Here is a 20090-nt window from a genome sequence, read left to right as displayed (position 1 = left end):
ACACAGAGGGAGGAGAAAAACATCAATGACGCGCGGGGCGCGTTCAACTTGATCTCCGATAACGATAGCAATATCCTGGGCGAGAATCACTCGAAGATATTTTGCGCTCGACCCGGCTCGAGATTGTGGGAGGTGTCGGCCGACGGGGTCGTCGTGAAGACGCATCAGTTCAAAGAGGCTCTGGCGATTCCGCCTATAGCAATATTTCGATCGGATAGTACCTTAGAATCTAGTCAGGAGGAGGAGACGGAACGCGAGTGGCCGCCGCAGTCTGTTAACTTCTCGCACCTGTTTGTACTCGCACGCAAGTATTTATTTTCCTATACGACTAGCGGCCTGTACGTTATCGATCCCGCGAACGCGAGCGTGCTGTTGTGGAGCAACGAGTACACGAATATCAGCATGACGGCGATCGTGGACGATCGAATTTACTTGATGACCTGTGATAGCGAATTTCATTGTGTAGCATTAACGACACTCGACAGCCTGTTACTGCGGCTCTATTGCCGCGAGCAATTTAGCGAGTGTCTGAACGCGTGTTTTGTATATAAATCGCAACTACTGAACGCCATCGGCACTAAGGATATTGTCGAGATGTTCGAAGTGAAGGATCTACCGCGAGACGAGAAAGCGTTGCTGCGACCATTAATAACGCTGCTACAAGCCGGCGGTAATAATAGACCGGCCAAATTGGACTCTGGGATCGTAGTCGTGCACTCGGAGAACGGTAGATTCGCGGATAAAAGAACCTACGGCTGTGAAACGACGTCTTCGTCGCAGTCTCCCGAGATCTCCAGCGATGATTCGTCCGAGATGCAAATACAATCTGGGACAGATCAGGAAGATCTCGCACGGGGAGATACGCTCGGGACAGCTTCGGAGGACGTACTTGATTCGGGGAATTACGACGGGGAAGTGTTAGATATCAAAGATGACGGTCAACGAAGAGCGGATTTTCAGGAAAACGTCACGCACAGGGTGCAGTCCGATTTACGCTCGATTTACGATCTGGCGAACAGCATCAGACCCGGTATGTCGGAGAAGGAAATCGAGGAAATTATCTTGGAGACGGATAAGAGGATGAGAACTGTCAAAGACTCCTACCGAGACTCGCCCGGGCTTCAGACTTTCATCTATGAAGTTACTCGCGCCGCGGAATTGCATTACTACAACGTGTTTCTGGAAAATGCTTTCGTGCAGTCGATCGACTCCATCGCCAACGATTACGTCGTGCGGCATTTCGCGAGAGCCTTCATCGAGATCAACGCGCCGACTTATGCCAGGTGCAGCTGCGGTTATCCCTACCCGATGGACAAGACCGTGGAGCCCAAGTTCCTAGCGGTCGGCGAGTCCTTGATTAAGAGATACGCTGACGAACTGCCGAAAGAATGTAGCAATATTTGCGACAAGGTACCTTACATGTGGCGCGTGTACCTGTCCATCCGCGTCGAGCGACGTAGCGCGCTGGACGACCTGTTGAGACAGTGCCTTCAGACCAGGGACAATGTTGTGCTGTCGTTTCTTCTGCCGGCGCTAAATGAGCAACAGTGGAGTTGCGTGGCCATGTGCCTGAGCGAGATCCAGGACGGCACTTGCCTGTTCTGCGCGATGCCTTTGGCGAGGAAGCCCGATTATGACGTGCTGATAGATTGGAGCGGGATTGCCAGAGAGATCATGAGTAGAGAGGGACCGGACGAGGCTACGGCGTTTCTGATTAAGCTCGAGAGCATGATACCGGACATTGATTTGGACAGAAGGTATTGAAAAATCTTCAAGATAGAGAAGATCGATCTGTATTCTTTCTTTTACAGAATGATGACAAAGTAGTATGATATATACAGATCTTACAGCGAAAGTTAATAAGAATTTCATTGATAATTAAGAAGTAATATAAATATTGTCTAACGTTCAGTATTACAGAATTACATTAATTTTTCTTTGCAACATTAAAATTTGTCATAAACATTTTTAAAAATTTAAAGAGAAGAGTTTTTTCGACGAGTATAATATTCGATATTTTTTTATTATTAATAGAACTCTTATATTGCCATCAATATTAACAAGATTACTCATTTTCTGTTCATCATTCTATAAATTGTAGAAGAATATAGAATGCAACGCTATATAAAATTACAGCGTCCTTGGCCTGTTTGCTAACAATCGATAATGTTATAAAAATAAATGTAAAAACTCTAAAATATAAATACAGAAAATAAAAATAAGAATAAAGATAAGAATATAAAGATAAGATTAAATAATAGCTAAATCAAAATAAAATTTATAAGTAATTTATTTAATTAAAATAATATACGATTATGATTAAAAGTGTTCTGTATACATAAAGAAATTTAATTAATCTCGGCTAAAAGTTTTGCGGCTAACAATAAGTATTGATAAGTACTAATATATTATTTTTATTGTAGCATATTCCAGTCGATCATATTTACAAAAATGCTGCATCGCCGAGGCTTGAAGAAGTCAATCGATTTCAGTAAAACTAATCAATTATCATCGGAATATGGTACAATTTGCTCGCCACAGGTAATCTCACTACTATTTCTAAAAATAACGAAGTATCTAAACAACATCAATTTGAAGACTTGGAAAGATATTAGATATCTTCCAGATTTATATGTTGTCTAGATATACATATAGAATGAATCAATACAACTCGTTCAGCTTATTTTCCTTTAAAATCTTTTTGTTAAGAAGATTGCTAATAGAAAACGCGCTATAACTTTCACATTGACTTCTTGCAATCGAATAATTTCAAATAAGAGAAACCAAGATCTTTCTACGACCAATAGTTAACAATTAGAAAATCAAGTTGATTCTTAAGCAATTTAAAGATCCTCCCTTCCCTCTCTGAGAGTAGGACTATAAAGATAGTAAATATTAATTAAGATATTAAATATTATTTTCATTGTCGCAGATAGGCGAACAGCTGGCGAAAGCTCTCGAGAAAGATTTAAGGCGACCAATAGATAAAAATGTGTTCGGGACAGGCGCTCATCATTGGGGTATGCGTCATAAGATTAAATCATTGACGTGCCCAGGCTGCACGTTGTCTTTACAGACGCCAATTTTGCTAGGTGACAATGGAATCGCGATCTTCCGTTGCGGGCACGCCTACCATGTAAACTGTATGATAGAAAGAAAGCTCACTAGATGCAATCTTCATCAGTAAATATTGTAAATAAGAGTCAAATAAAACAAAGTAACACGTACTCTATACATTTCTCTTAAAATAAAGCTCTCTTCAAACGTACTTGAATCTATTATTTATTACCTATCTAGTAGATTTTTTTTCTATCGCAAATATTTGGATTTATTATCTCGGTACATTCGTTATCACAGTTGCAAGTTGGACAGTACAGAAGGACATCGTAAACCGTAAGACGGAACAAAATCGCTATATAATACAAACATTATCATATCGTCTCGACAGAGCCACGCATTTTTCAAATTGACTACTTTTGTTCGAAATGTACCATTTTTATATCGTTATAATTGTAATATTATCAATAATCACAACTGCAACGACTGATCATAGTCTTCTCGTATATAGAGTTATTAGACATGCATATACAGTAAATAAAATATTCTCGCACGATCCCTGACGCCGCATTATTAAGTTCTTCTTGCAAGAGATCGGGAAAAGGAAAAGTGTACATCTAGATTTACATGAATATTACATTATTTGTCTTATCACTTACCTTATTTGACGTTATCGAAATACATATTACAATTACACGCATACAACGTGTAAATATAACTTCGTGTGCGTGGCCTATTATACACATTCGGCATTTATAATTCTTGCTATGATTTTGCAGGCTGATCTTTAGTAAAAAAAAAAAACTCAACATCCAGATCGTTCGCGATACATTAAATCAAGATTTAACATAATTTATATATTGACATTATTGTAATATATTGCATATATACTTTAGTAGCGTCAGGTCTGACTTACAGCAAGATCTTTATATTAAATATCGATATGTGTATATTCTTAAATAAATCCATATAAAAGTTGTTCACGCAAATCTTGTGACGATTTCCATCATTATTTCTATAAACACGTTGTGTACCGTAATGCAATAGCACCGAACATTATTCCTTTGATATAAAAGCAAAACAAAAAGCTTATTATCGTATGGAATTATTAAGTTTAGAAAAATATTTAATAAGAGACTTTTTTGCATGGAGTGTATATCGGTATCACAGTTCAAATAGCAATAAAATGTACAAAACTTTACTTTGTGACGTTTCTATCGCAATGTGACTAGATAATCTTTGTTATACTTAGCTCTTTACATAATTTATCTACATAATCCTTTTGTATATATGTATATATATAATTATTTAAAAAAGTATAAAAAAGTCAGCAAAATGTCAAAAATTTCCTACCAATATATATATTCGTATGTATATATATATAATATATATATAATTTTTAGCTACAACATAACATGATTTGAGCATTATGAAGTTTTGAGCAAAGTATTTGAGTCATGACTGTACATTTAGTTATTCATAAATGGACGTTTCAGGTTTTCTTTTAGTGAATATCGTAACTTGCGAAGCTTGCATCAAACGCAAGTGCCTGTCTTTGCACAATCGCGGAGAAGACACTTCATTTTACAATAAATCACAAGATATCAATATCGTATCTCCATGTTTCTAATAAATTTTATAATACAATTTGGAAGCAGAAAATTTCCTTTCAAATAGGCAGGTTGTTTGTTTTATGCTTCCATTCTTGCAGATTGAGATCGCAGCGCTTGACATTTTTAGCATTTTAGATCAATTATATCAATAATTGCTATTGATCATGTCCTACAGTTTTCATAAAATAAAAGCATTGTGCTTTAAATGTTGATGATAGAGAAAACGTATACATTGACAAATATTTCTAATAAAGCCCACTTTAGATGAACCGTAATTATTAGAATTTGGGATAAAATTTTATTTAAAACTTTATATACCGTGTAATGCACGAGAAATATTTGAAGACTCAGACAACTTACACGGATATATATGTTAAAATATATACATATCGAAATAAACGACATAAAATTATAAATAAAATAAGTATAAATTACGGATCTTCTAAGAAAAGCTTATAATATTATTGATACATTTTCCCCCGATAATTATTTTGTTAATTATGACAGTTACGACGAGATCGAATCATATAAAGAGGAAGTACTTTGTATAGAAGGTCTTCATACGTTGCTCTCCGCTGTGCAATTGTTCTAATACTTTGAATATACATAATATCAAATTATTTCAACAATTTGTGTATATGATAGATAGATAAATTACGAATAAAATAAAAAGAAAATGTTGCACTCCTTGTCGAGATTACTAAGTAACAGGTGCACAGTGGACAACATGTTAATATAGTCTGCAAAATATCAAGTTACGTTTCTACATCAAATCGTTTACAAATACGTCTTGTCTTTTTTTTTTTAAAGAGAATATCATGGAAATAAATAAAAGTTGTTTTTTGCAAACGGATATGCAAAAAATGCATATCCGTTTCGTGTTGTACGCAAAAATAATACGCTTAAAATTAAGTATAATTAAATGTGTATAGAGTTGCATTCGGTTGTTGCACTTACCCATTACCGTTCCATACATATTTCTCCCAGGCAACTTTTTACTCGCGCCGCTCTCGAACGAGAGCGTACCAACTCTATTACGCAAACAAAAATGCTACGTGAAATCAAAAGTATATGACAAATAATCGCAACGGTGACTTATAGTACGTCGGCGGAACGGTTGCGGTTTTCCGAGCTCTGTTGGGTAACAACAGCTCTCTTTCTCTCGAGGTAATGTGCACTTATTGTTAGTCTTACAGTATACAACACAAAAGATCAGGAGTTTATTAATGTTGTATAGGAATAATTGGATCATATAATGTTTTGTGAGACATATTCTAAAATATCCTTTGAGAAATTTGTATAAATTTCTGGTATTATGAAAATATTATTAATGTAAAATAACAATATTTTCATAATATGCTTCATAAAACTTATTATTATTAAGAACAATAATGGAATTAACAACAATTATGGTGTAGATTTTTGTAGAAGATACATGAAATAACAATCTCTATAGCTCACAAACATAATATTAGCACATTTATTCCTAATTTCTTATTATAAAACGTACTCCATTCTCAATATTTTCATTTCTTCGAAAAGCGAATCGTATATAATTAATTCATATTCACCTCATTTACTGACAGAATATTTCCCTTTTCGCCATAATTAATTCTCGGATGTGCGTAGTTTTTTTTTTTTTAATAATCTTGTGAAAGGTTTCATGAATCTCATAGATAACACGCATCAGAGAATTAATACATATTTTTACACATAACAATCCAGCTTTTCGAGAAACTTGTGAACTCGGGAACTCGTAAAATCGCAGAAACAAAAACATAGCTCTCTCTTTTTCTTATTATCAGGAATTTGTGTGTACAGATGAATAAAGTAAAGACATGTTTAGCATTTATATTTTTTTTTTTTTTTGAAAGCGTATATATGTATTACGTTAAGATACAATCTTGAATCGTCCGTGCAGAAGGAGGCTGATGGTTTTCTCGCGTAGATATCTTCGTTCTTCCTTCTCTTGTTCTTGACGCATCTTGCTCTCGTTCTGTTTCTTGTCACTGCGAATCATATCTCGGACGATCTCGAATCAAGATGTCTTTTTTTTTCCTTCTTACCTTCCCTTCGACACTCATACGCGATAACTATTCGTTTACAAACCCTCTCTCTGACTAAATGAATATTTCCTTAATCATAACACAGTTACAGTGGATATATGTATATGTGTATACATGTAGTACATTATAATATTAATACATACGTAAGACAAAAGGACTCCGCGATTAATGAAGAGATTTCACGGCAACTCTATACCGAAAACTTGAGTTCGGTTATTTCGAAACAAGACAATAACGTTCAGAATTCTATGTGGAGTCTATTAAATCTTCATACTATTCGTTAAGCAAATCTCGAAATTACCCTTTTACCGTGTATCCTACAATGTTCCTCGATAATGCCGCGTGTCATTAATAATCATGAATAAATCTTTGGATGTCAAAAATGTTCGTAATATACTTTATACTTCAAGAGAATTAAAAGACGAGGATCGCAGTGTGTGAGTGTGTATGTTGTTGCATTTACTGCTTCATCATCGATCCTATGTCATGTTGACATGCCTTGCTCGCATCGTCTTCAGTGCTTCTTTCTTTCCTTTTGTTTTAGTGTCTTGAGCGATGCGAGGAGTCTCCACGTTCATCCCGACGATCCCGTTCTCGTTCACGTTCACGTTCCCGTTCCGGTTCCCGTTCCCGCTCGGATGGTCTCCGGCTCGATTCTCGTTCTCGATCTCGCTCGCGTTCTCTGTAGCGATCGTCATAATACCTACACAAGTTACGTCAGCCAATTATCTTATTTTAATGCTGCTTTGCATACTTTCGTCATATCTACGAGTCCACTTTACTATAAAACGTTAATCTCGTGTTATTCACGAATACAAAAGGAACGATGAAAAATATGTACTGCTCTCTTTGTCTCTCTCACTCTATTTCCTTCAATAATTCTGCTAACCGATGTATTTTGTTCACGAAAGCGCATAAACATAAAATAAATCGGCACGCAACAAGTATAGAGACATGATTATGCAATTATAACGATAACAAACACGTGATTTCGTAATTTTTACAACGGCAATATAAATACCTAAAGATAATACGTTTCTCCTTGATTTCTTCCTTACAAGTCCAGCAATAGAGGATCTATTAATCGAACAACAATTTTCTGTCTTTCCGATTATGTTAATCATTATTAAAGCTTTTTTTACTTCATTATCCTACGTATATGTGTTTTTTTTCTCTCCGAAAGTGTCCAAAATGAAAAATGAAGGAAAGGGCATGAATCTATTTGCCCGCGCAATATGAACACGTGACATTTCTTATCGTCATTTCGTCGTTTACTTAACGTTCATTTAAGTCTACATGCAATCGCCGTAATGAAAAAAAGTCAATTACCTAGTCGCCTTGGAAGACGAGACGGGCGCCGTCTCTGGCGGTTCCTCTTTTACTCTTGGCCTGGCAGACTGACGTGTTGTACTAATGGAAAATGGATATTCTGTTATGACGGTTTATGTACTATTAACCAGGCTTAGTACATTTCATTAAAAGCAAAAATTATCCTAAAAAAGACGATAGCTCGGATCGTTGTTTCAATATCAACGAGAGAGACATGTCTTGCGAGAGGTTTACGCTATTTTATAAATTACATAATAATTACATACAAAAATATACACAAATATATTACATACACTAATCATACCACAAAAAAGTCAATACTATGTTTATCTTATATTTAATTATAGTGCGCGCGTATTTATAGCGATAGCCGCAATTTATAAATCATGAGTAAAATTAGCTCTCGAGTTGTCAAATCATGTCTATATCGCAATCAATGTTACATTGCAATTTTTTCTGATTGCATATCCTGCTAATAATTTTTTCGAGTATGATTATAATCAAGCATTTTTAAGTTATTCATTAATGTATAAGATCTCATTGTGTCCATGTTTTTCTTACATAATAGTATATAGACAATATATACAGTACTTTAAATAGTGTATTTGATACAAGAATTAGTATATTTATTTTATATTAATTATGTTATTTATAAACTATAAATTGCAGCATTATTAACCGTTTCTATTACCGAAGTATACTATGAAGTATAGGACGACATAAAGATTACAAACTGTTCGTGAAAAAGTAAAAATTTAATAATTTTATTCAAGTAAAACGTTAATATATTTTTATTAGTTGTATATCATTTGTATTATGTATGGGAATAGCATCTTTATGGTGCTATATTTCAAGTATACTTGCGCGAAAATTAAACGTAATAAAATGACTCCTAAAAAAGTATCTCAATGTAAAATATGATAATATGTAAATAGAAACATGAAAATTTTTATGTACTTTCTTAATTTGTTTATAACTCGCTACTCTCTTACGTGCATTCACGTTGTGTAAAAAAAGATTGTATTCTCTTTTTTGTTTTCTCACGTATACAAGCAAAACGTGACCTTTTATAAGCACGCGTGGAACAAGCAAGACGCACAGTTAAATGTAAGATTCAGTTACACGCGGCTGCTTATGATCTTTTAGTTGTTCATCACAATTTATAATAATTTTAAGACTCGCGAATATATAGTGTGTACCTATATCTTCTTTAACGCGGTATCTCGCTATATTTTATAAGGATATTTTAAATCAGTGAACAGCGACGAAAAATGCTGACTACTGGATAAAATATAGCTTGCGAGCAATGCGTAATAAAGGCAATCAGCATATTTTAATATCACTCAGAAACATGAAACCCTGTAATCATGTACACGGACTATTAATTAAAATTATAATTATATGAGAAAAATTAAAAGCGAATTGAAAGTATTCTTCTAATGTGTTATTTAATCTTTACTGCACTATCTACTTCTTTTTACGTTCTTTTTGATATATGGTACCAGGGTTAATGTAAAATCCTTGTGCTTGCAGCACCCTCGGAGGGGGCGGGTGGCGGATGGGGGTGGTGTTACCCATTCGCCACAAATTAGTTTTTAGCCCGGTCTGGGCAAGGCGTGGGGAGGCCCACGGATGGTATCTATGTTTCCCGGGTCCTTAGCCGGGATTAGTCTGGTGAGATCATTTGGCTTACCTTTCTTCTCTGCTTCGCTCTCTATATTCACGATCTCTTTCACGTTCACGCTCTCTTTCTCTGCTGCGGGAACGTTCTCTCGGATATGGCTCGCTGTAATAACGTTCCCTGTCCCTATCACGATCCCGTTCTCTCTCGCGATCACGATCCCGCTCGCGGTCTCTGCTACGTTCACGATATTCACGGTCCCGACTTCTGGACCGCTCGCGTCGTCTCCTATGACTGCGCTCTCTGTCACGCGAACGTGAACGCTCTGTAAGAAAATTCGTTATCTGTGAGATGGACAGCATGACTAAGTTTTAAGACAAAGTTAAAATAACATATTTGCGCAGAGAAAAGACTTTTATGACTTAATATCTTAAAATGTAAACGATCATTAATTCTATGGACTATATTTGTTCTTTCTTCTTCTAATGCGAAAATTTTCAAAGTTTGTGACGCGCGAAAATTTTCAAAGTTTGTGACGCGCGCGTGTGCCCCTACCAAAACGGCACTACACTAATTAGCCGGACAAACGCGTTTCTCGCTAGCGCCTGGCCGTGCTAACTAAATTTATAAATAAATTCCAGGAAAATATCCATTGCCCTCATTACCACGAGCCGAATCGGGCGCATATTCGTAGAGTCACTGACTCGTACAATCGCGAAATTTTTGGGGACACATCTCATTCAATATCATCATCTCATTACCCTACATTCCCGTGCTCCTCTCAATCATATCACAGCACTACAACGACTCGTAATCCCAAACTATAAATTCTACCACTTTTTAACGGCAGAATTTTATGGATTATGAGTTACACTACACGCAGATATATTTAACTCACCTCTACGTCCGGACCCATAGCTCTTCGTTTCAACACCGCGTAGGGTATCTTGAAGAGAACTGATCAAGATCTTGCATCTGTCGTCTGCGGCTACCTTGGACTGTTTTATCAGCGAGATAGCAGTCACCAAGGTCTCTATGGCACTTGCATATTCGCCTGCCGCGGCGTCAGATACCGCTCGTGCGATTGCGGACGACGACACTGTACGATTACGGCCCATTATTTCCTCAAATTCTTGCTCAGTGAGCGGCGGTGGACCTTCCGGGCGATGATCAGGCCCAGGTGCTCCATAAGGAGCCTATAAGTTACAAAAATTATATAGAAAATTGTTATTAAATCTATTTGCATTGAGATATTATGCACTTTGTAGATATTATTATCTATATATTATAGAATTTCGATTCTACAATGAGCATATCTATAAAGTTGCTTCTACCTGCTGATGCCAAATGTTTACAAAACATTAATACCGTAAGCGAATTTATTTGAATAGACCGTGTTGTATTCACAACTATAATTATAATTGTTTTTTAATTATAATTCTGAAAATGAGTAATATTTCATGTAACGCCTCAATGTTTTCTTTACGATTGATAATAAGAGCAATAAAGTCCTTTCCTTTTGTTTTGGTGGTAATATAGATAAATTATGTTGCAGAGAAGTTGTTCGAGGTAGTAACTATCAAAACATGACTATTGAAATTTAACTCATATTACATACGAATTATCTATTGTATTAATTGGTTTAATATTTTGGTTAAAATACGTAGACGTGATAATAAGATAATACTTGTGCACTTGGTGGGCCATAACCGTGTGGTGGTACATGTGGCGGTCCGTGTGATTGTCCATGAGGTGGGCCATGAGGTGGACCATGAGGAGGACCGTGAGGCGGCCCATGTGGTGGGCCATGAGGCGGACCAGGAGGTCCCGGTGGATGTTGACCGGGATGTTGATGAGGTGGTCCTTGCGGAAAGAATGCGGGATTGACATGGGGTGCAGGGCCACCCGGTGGTCCCTGAGGAGGACCTTGTGGTGGCCCACCGTGTCCCGGAGGCGGCCCGCCTGGACCTAACAATGTACTTGATTAATATCTAAGACATTTTTCATTTGCCAGATATAAATGATGAACGTATCGTGACTATAAATACATGAGAACGAGGACGGATAATGGAAGTAAATCCTATTTCAAAATCGAATTATGTCTTGAAATAAATCGTTGATGTACTTTCTCCCATTATGTATATTGAATATTTTAATAATAAATAGTAATATTTAACAATATTCGGTGCAATAAATATACAGTGGTATTTATGGATGATATTTTAAAAGTCGTTAAGTTCAATGTGAACAATTACACGATTTTTGATAATTTTCAATTATGAAATGATCCTTTGAAACACCTTGCACCTCAATGCTTCTGCCAGATCAATTTCCCTCAATATCATGCATCTCGCGGTGTAGTGAACGATTAAAATTTGTAACAATGAACGAGCATTCTAAGTCTCTCACCACCCATAGAACCTGGAGGAGGTCCTCTCTGTGGTGGGCCTTGGCCAGGCTGCGGCCCTTGCATATGTTGATGTTGAGGGAAACCTGGTGGTCCCTGAGGCCCATGATGCATTCCTATGCACATATTGAACAATGGCATCAGTAATACCAATTTGTTGTTAGCAAATTGAAATGACATAGTACACTACTACTACTACTACTATTTCAACACGATTTTTGTTCGCAAGTTCCCACCATCTTCGTTGTTTCTATCTACCGTTTACTCCGTCATGCAGAAAAGGTGATACGAAAGCATTCAAGATGTTTCAGAGGAGTAATAAATCATAAAAGTTTTGAATTATAAACGACATTTTACAAAGGTAAACATGAAGGTTTTGGGAGAACAGCGAAAATCGGTCTGAGTACGAACCTGGTGGTCTATTCCATTCAGGACGAGGCTGCGCACCTCTGGGATCCCCTGGAGGTCCACCAGGATGTCCAGGAGGCCCACGTGGAGGTCCTTGACCAGGAGGCCCGGGTGGACCACCGTGAAATTGCTGAATGAAGACAGATGAAGGTTCTATTTCACTCTATCATAATTACATAGATAATTATTGTCTTGCTTCACGAAAGAAACAAATAATTTTATAATTAGAGGACAAGGGACGAGTTTATAAGAAATTTGAACGTTAGCATATTTTATAAAATTGATATTTTGTAAAATTTGTATATGTATAAAAAATATAATCGTTAATACATATCTACTAAAGTACAATGACAAAAGAGCATTTCAATATTCTCTTAAAAATTTGTGTTTATATAGTTTTATTGAATATTATTGGGTATTATATAATGTCTAACATGGATCTATATTTTTCTAAAAGCGTAATATCATGTTGTAACATATTGTCAATAACCTCTATTAAATTTGTAGCATATGTGTATTGTAGATGACGCACATTATGTGGTAATATTTAATGCATTAATAAAATATAAACCCCATCTAGCTAGTCCAAACTCAATTTAAGAAAATTGATATATTTACATTATTTTTTCTGCGTAATGTTGCACAAATTATTATTATTTTTTAATAGTTATTTTATCTTCTAAATAGCCAGTTATTTATAAAAAAAATCTAATTTTTAAAATTGCATTTCTTTGAATTCGAATAATGTGAAGAAAATAATTAGACACGAAACGGTTTCGAAAAATAGAATTGAAAAAAAAACCTCATTATCGGTTACCTGTGGCATATGGTAACTGGCTTCTGAAAGGTCTCTAGCGCAACTCTACGCGTAAGACATGAAAGTGCAAAACATATTTAAGCCTGTACTATGATTATTTACAGTAGGCATGCACTAAACGATTCTGTTTAGAAACTGTGCAGATATCTCTTTACAAATTCATCTCGCAAACTTTATATGTGATTACTTTATTAAAATAATTATTAAAACATGTTTTGAATGTATTTATTAGTAATTAGATTCTGCGCAGTTTAAGAATACATTTAAGATTATAATACACCCCCCCTCCTCATGGAAACTTCTAAAACAATACTATATAACGATTTCAAAAGCGATCGTTAAAGTCGTAAATACTATCGTACAACGCAAATTTCTCCGTGTGATCAATCTTACGTAATTATGTTTTAACATATTTAAGTTCATAATTCTTAACTTATTTCATGTCTTCAAAATATATTTTTGTTATTAAGATAGTACCCTATAATCTAACCAATTGTTCAAAAAGAAATAAAATTTATTTATATTTTGTTACATTTATATTCTTTTTTTGCGGTTGTAGTGCATGTGCTTCAAGACGTTAGCTATGAATAAAATTCAGGGCGTACAAATCTTGTCATAAATAATAAATTTCAAATTTAATCGCATTTAGCGCTAAACATAACGCTAAATGGATACGAAAATATAGTCCAATACGGTTGAAAGTATATTTTGTCTGTTAAAGAAACAGAAAAATCTGTTCGTACATACCATTCCAGGGGGTCTATGCTGACCGGGACCTGGTCCAGGTGGCCCTTGTTGAGGTGGACCTCCACTAGGTCCTCGAGGCGGTCCCGGAGGACCATTTGGACGCGGTCCGTTCCACGGTCCCTGCTGATAGCCAGGTGGCGGGCCTTGATTAGGATGACCAGGCAACGGATGATGCGGTCCTGGGCCTGGTCCTAACGGCGGACCATGCATACGTGGCGGACCTTGCTGACCTGGTCCACCGGGCCCTGGTGGACCCATTCCGGGTGGCGGCATTCTTTGCGGCCTTACTTGTGGAGGACCCATCATCATTCTAGGACCGTGATTTTGTTGCGAATGTTGCGGATGTTGAGGGTGTTGGGGATGCTGTTGATGAGGTGGCATTGGGGGCTGATGTTGATGTGGGTTATGAGGACGTTGGCTCTGACTCTGCTGCGGAGCCGGAGCAGGTCGCGTCTTACACTGCGACTCAAACTGAGAACACATAAAAAATAGATTGTTGTGTATAAGTTTCACGTGTACCCGTTAATGTGAATATCGTAGCGTACTATTTGTGTACACTGCGAAATTAATTTATATACCATCTTTTTGTCACAACGCATAATAATACATACTTGATTGAGAGCCTGTTTAGTAGGAAAAGTTACTACGGGATTTTGCCCATGCAACTCCTTTTTAGGCAGCCTCTCCATGCATATTCTCATGCTCTGCTCTGAGCCCAAGGATATCACACAGAAACCTTTGGATTGGCCATTGGCACGGTTCTCAAAGAACTTTACTTCCACAAAGTCAGACACCCCAATGCTTTGAACAGCATCGGTTATATCTTGGTCACTTGTCCACTAAAAATAAAATTTATTGTTATTGAATAATTTTCAGTGCAAAAAGAACAGTAAAATTTAAAGTTTTCTACTAAAAAAGAATATGATTTATCCATATTGCAAAATCATAAATATAGAAAGCAGAAGGAAATATATATCATATTAAAGTTTAAGAAATATTAGTTTATGGAATGTAGTCTCTTTGTCTGGAATGTATATGATAATATTTTAATTTATACATTGAAAGTAAACGATTCCACTGTCGAGAAGAGTGGTAGGAAAAGAAGAAATCTTTAAAACGTTAGAATTAATTCTGTGCACATGTATATACCCATGTCAAGTTGCCAACGTATAACTGATGTCGTCTTCCAATTTGATTCGGCTGTATATTATTGCCAAGTTGGTGATAAGGCGCGTTCCCATTAGTTTCCTCATTCGGGGACGTGGTATCGCCACCACCCTCTCCGGTATTTCCGGAAGAGACGCCGCCATTGCCACCTGCTGGAGCGGCAATCACGTCGTCGTAAAGATCAACGCCATCACCCGCGAATTCGTCCTGAAACAGATGCGTAGGCGAGCATTATATAAAGAAACGTATAACAAAACACTTATTTTACGTTGGAAGAAACGCGCGATGTTAGTGATATTAATAGTAATCTCCATTGTATTTTAGATGAGAGGCAGATTAATCGACAAATGTTATATGCAAATGTTCCATGGTAGAATTTTGTAATTTTTATTTAAAACACGCACTGAACTCGTACTGAATATGTTACAGTCAAAGTGCAAAATAATTGTACAAAATATTCAGAGGTCAGAGAATGCAACACCAGACAAAATACTTTATTACTTTAGTCTAATGCTATTTCTTTATCATGGTCATTGTTAAAGCTGTGTAACTTATGTTTGACCGAAAGAAGCTTAATAAAATCTCTGATTAAAAAAAATCTTTCTTTGAAAATAAAAAGAAAAGTGCCATCAAATTTACAGGAACGCATTGAGTCCAGTTTGTTATCTGAGCATCAAGTATCACGAACGGGAGCCGCGAAAAGGTTTAACAAAGGCAATCCATGTTTAAAGTGGTTCACAAATTTGAAAAACTGGATTTTTTTTCAAGATCGAGGAATAACGCTCAACATAACAACGTGATCTCAAGACAGCCCCTGCGAGAGCCCAGCATTATAAACTAATTTATGAAAATAAATTACATCAATATGTAAAGAAACGTTTAGATGTACCATTTTCTTATTACACGCGACTTCCTGCGCACCTTGTGGTTCAACCGATCAACCAATCGTACACTTCGACTGTAACAGATATGCAGATATACAGACTTTTTGCATTGTGAGGATAAAGCAGAGATTGAACCCACTGTAATTTCAATTTCAATTTCAGACTATTGATACCACAGACGTGCAAGGATCTACGTTTTTATACATATATATGCGACATGTGCTATTTCGTTTTTTAATTATTCCTTGCGTCTCCTCGCTTTAGCAAAATGCAGCTACATTTATACTTTATCTGGAATGTAAAAAATGTAATAAACACTTTTCCAAAAAGAAGTAAGTACAGTTACAAGTACGTTCAACTGTAGTTCGTCGCCGACTGTCGCCACTTGAATTTTTTCTCACACACAAAAGTTGTATGCAAACATTATCTCGCGTGAAAAGGACCGATTAAAGATCCAATCTCTCGGGATCCCAGATTCTGAGCATAAAAAAAATTAAATTACAATCGGTTTCAATCCCTGCCGCGATATTCTAAGCAGCCGCGCTTTTTTTTTTCACAAGAGAGAAAAAGACATTCGAAAATAGGAAATGGAAAATCAATAAAAGAGAGAATGCAAAGAGAAAATGTAATCGTGCATGCAGTGCGATACGCTGCAACGTCTATGTACATATGTGTGTGGGTGTGTGCGTGTGTGTTTGCATGTGAGGGAGGATATATGCGTGCCGCGTGTGAGGGGTTGAAAATCATAAGAGTCAAGGGGGAAGCGGGCGTAGGGGGATGGCGAGAGAGGGAGAAGGTCAGAAAAAAGGGGTAAAGGGGGGGGGGAGAAAGGAACGAAAGAGTGAAAGAGTTAACAACACGATATTCGCCTTACCGCTAGCACCATTTTGCGGTCGATTCCTGTTGCGAACCCGTATTACTGTTTTAGCGCTTAGCTCCGGGGAACGGGTACACGGGTACGCGCGCGATCGACGGCAGCAGGCAGGCACTAGCTAGACAGGCGGGATCGGTCAACTGCGCGGCAACAAGAAGGAGGTAACACTCTTGGAGTGAAGCTCTCTCGTCTTTGTATATGCGTGCTCGCTACAACTAATTCGCTCGTTCGTTCCGTTCGCAGTAGGTTTCGTACGCTCGTTCGCGTTCGCGCGCGCGGGCGCGCGCACGCGGCCGCTCGGCGTTCGTTCCTCCGGTTCCTCGGAGTAGTCGCCCGCCGCCGGCTCGAGCGACGTGCCGGACGTGCGCGCGGGGGGAGGAGGGACGGCACACAGTAAAATGTTCACGATGAGGGAGATCAGCGACGCGAGCCGATCGTTAGCGACGGTCGCCCGTCCACCATGACGCCGACACACTTCAGCCGCGGTCTCGGGCCGCGCGCGGAATCGACGCCGAACGATGATCGCTCAGTTCGCTCGTTCGCTCTCACACAGTTGCGGCGCGGCACGATATGGCGCGTCGCGATCGTCGAAGCGTGTGAACTGTGAACAGTGTCAGAGCGCGGCTCGTTCCTTCATTTCCTTCCGATCGAACGGGAAGAGAGAGAGAGAGAAAGAAAGAACGCGGTCCTGTACTTTTAATTGCTATCAAAGAGAAATGCGAATTACCTGCGCGAAATCTTGCTCGAGATCGTCGGCGTACAAATCAATGTCACCGTCCGCCATTTTACGTACACCGACGCTCACTGCAGCTGCGAGCCGCGATACGGCAGAAGGCGCCAAGCCGGCCAAGCGTCGTCAGTCGCGAGTATTATCGGTTCCCGGGGAAGCGCGACGAGAGCGCCATCCGTAATGTAAAGGCGGTCTCGATTGGCAGTTTGCGAATTGACCAATCGGAGCGCAGCCGCTTGCCGGCTGATTGGTCAGTCCCCGCAAACGTCAACCGTTAGGCTGAGTTTCCATGGCACTGTACGCGACACGCGCCTTACTCCAACCGTAATCGAGATAACAAAATTAATCCCATAGTGTAATACGGCCTTTAGAGATTAAGGATTAATTGCGAATCGGTTCAATCAATTAAATAAGTTTAATTTTAATCCGTTTTGTTCGTAGTCTGATTAATTACTTTTTTTTACAACAGTTTAAATTGATCACAACCACTCATATCAATCGGAGCTTGGAGTTTTTTCACCGGATGAACCAATCAGAAGGTTCTATGCTACATTGACCAATTAGCGATGCGCACACCCGGCTGAAGAAGAATTAAAAATTAACTGTATAAAAATAGATGTGAAAAACGATCTAATTAGCTAAATATTATTAAGACAAAAATCTAAATAAAACACGCTTTTAAAAATACTACAATGACAGACATATATACTGTATTATTCTAAGCATCAGTTTTAACACAGCTACACAGCAGCATTAATTGAGAATAATCTTGCTAATTTAATTAACAGAATATTAATAAAACAAATAACATACTTTTATTAAAAGAATAACGTAACTTTCATAAAATTGTCGATCTTTAATATAGTACAATTAGTAAAACTTTAATTTTTGGTTGTGTCGGTGTCTGCCGGCAAGTCAGCGTTTATCGCGCGGTTGCGTAATGACGAAATACGAGTAGTTTTGCAAAGGACCCCTTTCGCCAAAGCAGAGATATGAATTACAGATCGCTGGCCACGCACAATGCCGCCTGTAACGAGATATTTTACCGATTTCAGGACTGCGAGAATGAGGTAATGTCGCGCTCGTGAGTTTCGCCATGTGCCTTTTTCAACCACTCTGTGTACATACTTGCAGCATCCGTACCGAAGGTTTCTGGGCTACTGCGAGCACATCCAGCGGGAGATGCACGAATGCATAAAGAAACAAGTGAGTCCCGTCATCTCGCGCGAATTAAACCGAATTGAACTGATTTTTGCCCCGCCGTTTGTTGCAGCGAGAGATTCGCAGGGCGGAAAGCGCGCAACTCCGACGTAAGAGGTTAGAGACGGGGAAACCGGCGCAGCAAGAAACTAGCGATTAGTCGTCGCGCACGAATAGTTCTCAACGAGTAATTCGATTATCCAAGGACTGTTGGAATTGATTTTTGTACCATTGCTGTGTTGCCTGCGACAACGGCAGATCAGAACGACTGGAATTGTACATACATTCGCTAATCCAGAACCTTGGAGCTAAGCATGAATCTGATATCGGAGGCCGACGGGCCGAAGACCAAACGAATGAAATCTGAGAACGACGAAAGGAGATCGTGCGATCAGAAGGAAGAAGACGACGTACGGGAAAATGTGGCCGAAGGTATTTCTGATGCGAAAGAGATTTCTCAACAGGAGGAGCACGAGAGATCAGTGGATAGCGATAACGAGGCTTCGGCGACCGTCGACAGCGACGACGAGTCGTTCACGTTTCCTCCCGACGAGGATATTACCGACATGTTAGACGAGGTGCAATATAACGGATATTTTCCTACGGTTACCGATCGCTATTTTACCCCCTATTACAAAACGGACGTACAATCGCCTGGAGACGACATGTGCGTATGGATTCACAGTAATCGTATCTGCATGCTGTCCTTGGCGCCTAGTCATGTGATTTTGCGAAGCAACAAAGGTATAGAGAAGGTTGACTTTAGGGTCAGCGACAAGTTGGATAGATCCTTAAATAAAGTCTCGGGCAAGGGTAAACACGGCGCGCAACCATTGCAGACTAACTCGAATGTCTGTACCATATCGTGCCTGGACGGGCAAACATACGTCATCAAGTGCTGTATGATAGGAAAGTTGGTGGAAGTTAACGAGGCGTTGTCAGAGGATCCGCAACTTCTCAAGGGACCACCGCATAAAGGTGGATATTTGGCTATAATATTGCCGAATATAAAACTCTTGGAAAGTTTAAAGCAATCTCTGTTGACTCACGAACAATATATTGAACTTGTTGAAGAAAGAGAAAAGAAGTGACGTAGTGATAAATGAAAATTTTATCTATTGACGGTTGTTATTGCTGAGAAATGATTTGGTCAATTTAATAACAGCAATG

General features: G+C 38.3%; 4 protein-coding genes across 17 annotated transcripts in view; 3 read left to right on the top strand and 1 right to left on the bottom strand.

Annotated features, from left to right (window-relative positions):
• Nucleotides 1-6: 6 nt before the first annotated feature.
• Nucleotides 7-3955, top strand: LOC112464144 (Hermansky-Pudlak syndrome 5 protein homolog; the record flags this gene model as incomplete). The annotated part of the gene is made up of 3 exons (XM_025030974.1): nt 7-1757; nt 2424-2541; nt 2933-3955. Coding segments are annotated over 3 exons (2124 nt in total), but the record flags the coding sequence as incomplete, so codon positions are not given.
• A 1522-nt stretch (nt 3956-5477) lies between these two features.
• On the bottom strand, nt 5478-17858 carry LOC112464138 (cleavage and polyadenylation specificity factor subunit CG7185-like). 13 transcript variants are annotated; one of them, XM_025030960.1, is made up of 13 exons: nt 17718-17821; nt 16122-16190; nt 15215-15439; nt 14677-14904; nt 14066-14536; nt 12505-12664; nt 12096-12209; nt 11374-11654; nt 10585-10882; nt 9759-10011; nt 8066-8146; nt 7758-7813; nt 5478-7439 (listed from the first exon to the last, which is right to left on the bottom strand). In XM_025030960.1, the coding sequence occupies exons 2-13, from the start codon at nt 16122-16124 to the stop codon at nt 7216-7218; spliced, it is 2394 nt and encodes a 797-aa protein (XP_024886728.1). In that variant the 5' UTR covers nt 16125-16190; nt 17718-17821; the 3' UTR covers nt 5478-7215. The 13 variants fall into 13 exon arrangements, with proteins under 13 accessions (XP_024886728.1, XP_024886727.1, XP_024886726.1 ...); XM_025030959.1 differs by having other exon boundaries at nt 16991-17819; XM_025030958.1 differs by lacking the exon at nt 16122-16190 and adding an exon at nt 16991-17591 and having other exon boundaries at nt 17718-17817.
• A 758-nt stretch (nt 17859-18616) lies between these two features.
• LOC112464141 (COX assembly mitochondrial protein 2 homolog) lies at nt 18617-19104 on the top strand. The gene is made up of 3 exons (XM_025030972.1): nt 18617-18790; nt 18855-18926; nt 18994-19104. Exons 1-3 carry the CDS (start codon nt 18713-18715, stop codon nt 19078-19080), a joined length of 237 nt encoding a protein of 78 aa, XP_024886740.1. The 5' UTR covers nt 18617-18712; the 3' UTR covers nt 19081-19104.
• Nucleotides 19105-19220: 116 nt separating this feature from the next.
• LOC112464140 (protein Simiate-like) overlaps nt 19221-20090 on the top strand; it is a 2011-nt gene continuing 1141 nt past the window's right edge. The window contains exon 1 of one of the 2 annotated variants that reach the window (XM_025030971.1): nt 19221-19707. In XM_025030971.1, coding sequence (XP_024886739.1) covers nt 19235-19707 — 473 coding nt within the window. In that variant the 5' untranslated portion in view covers nt 19221-19234. Of the gene's footprint in view, nt 20085-20090 lie in introns of those variants that run through there. The other variant, XM_025030970.1, reaches the window with a different exon arrangement.

The sequence above is a fragment of the Temnothorax curvispinosus genome, unplaced genomic scaffold (assembly GCF_003070985.1).
Source record: "Temnothorax curvispinosus isolate PA1 unplaced genomic scaffold, ASM307098v1 QBEX01013983.1, whole genome shotgun sequence".
NCBI classification, from domain to species: domain Eukaryota; kingdom Metazoa; phylum Arthropoda; class Insecta; order Hymenoptera; family Formicidae; genus Temnothorax; species Temnothorax curvispinosus.
This window is presented reverse-complemented; position numbering and strand designations above follow the sequence as displayed.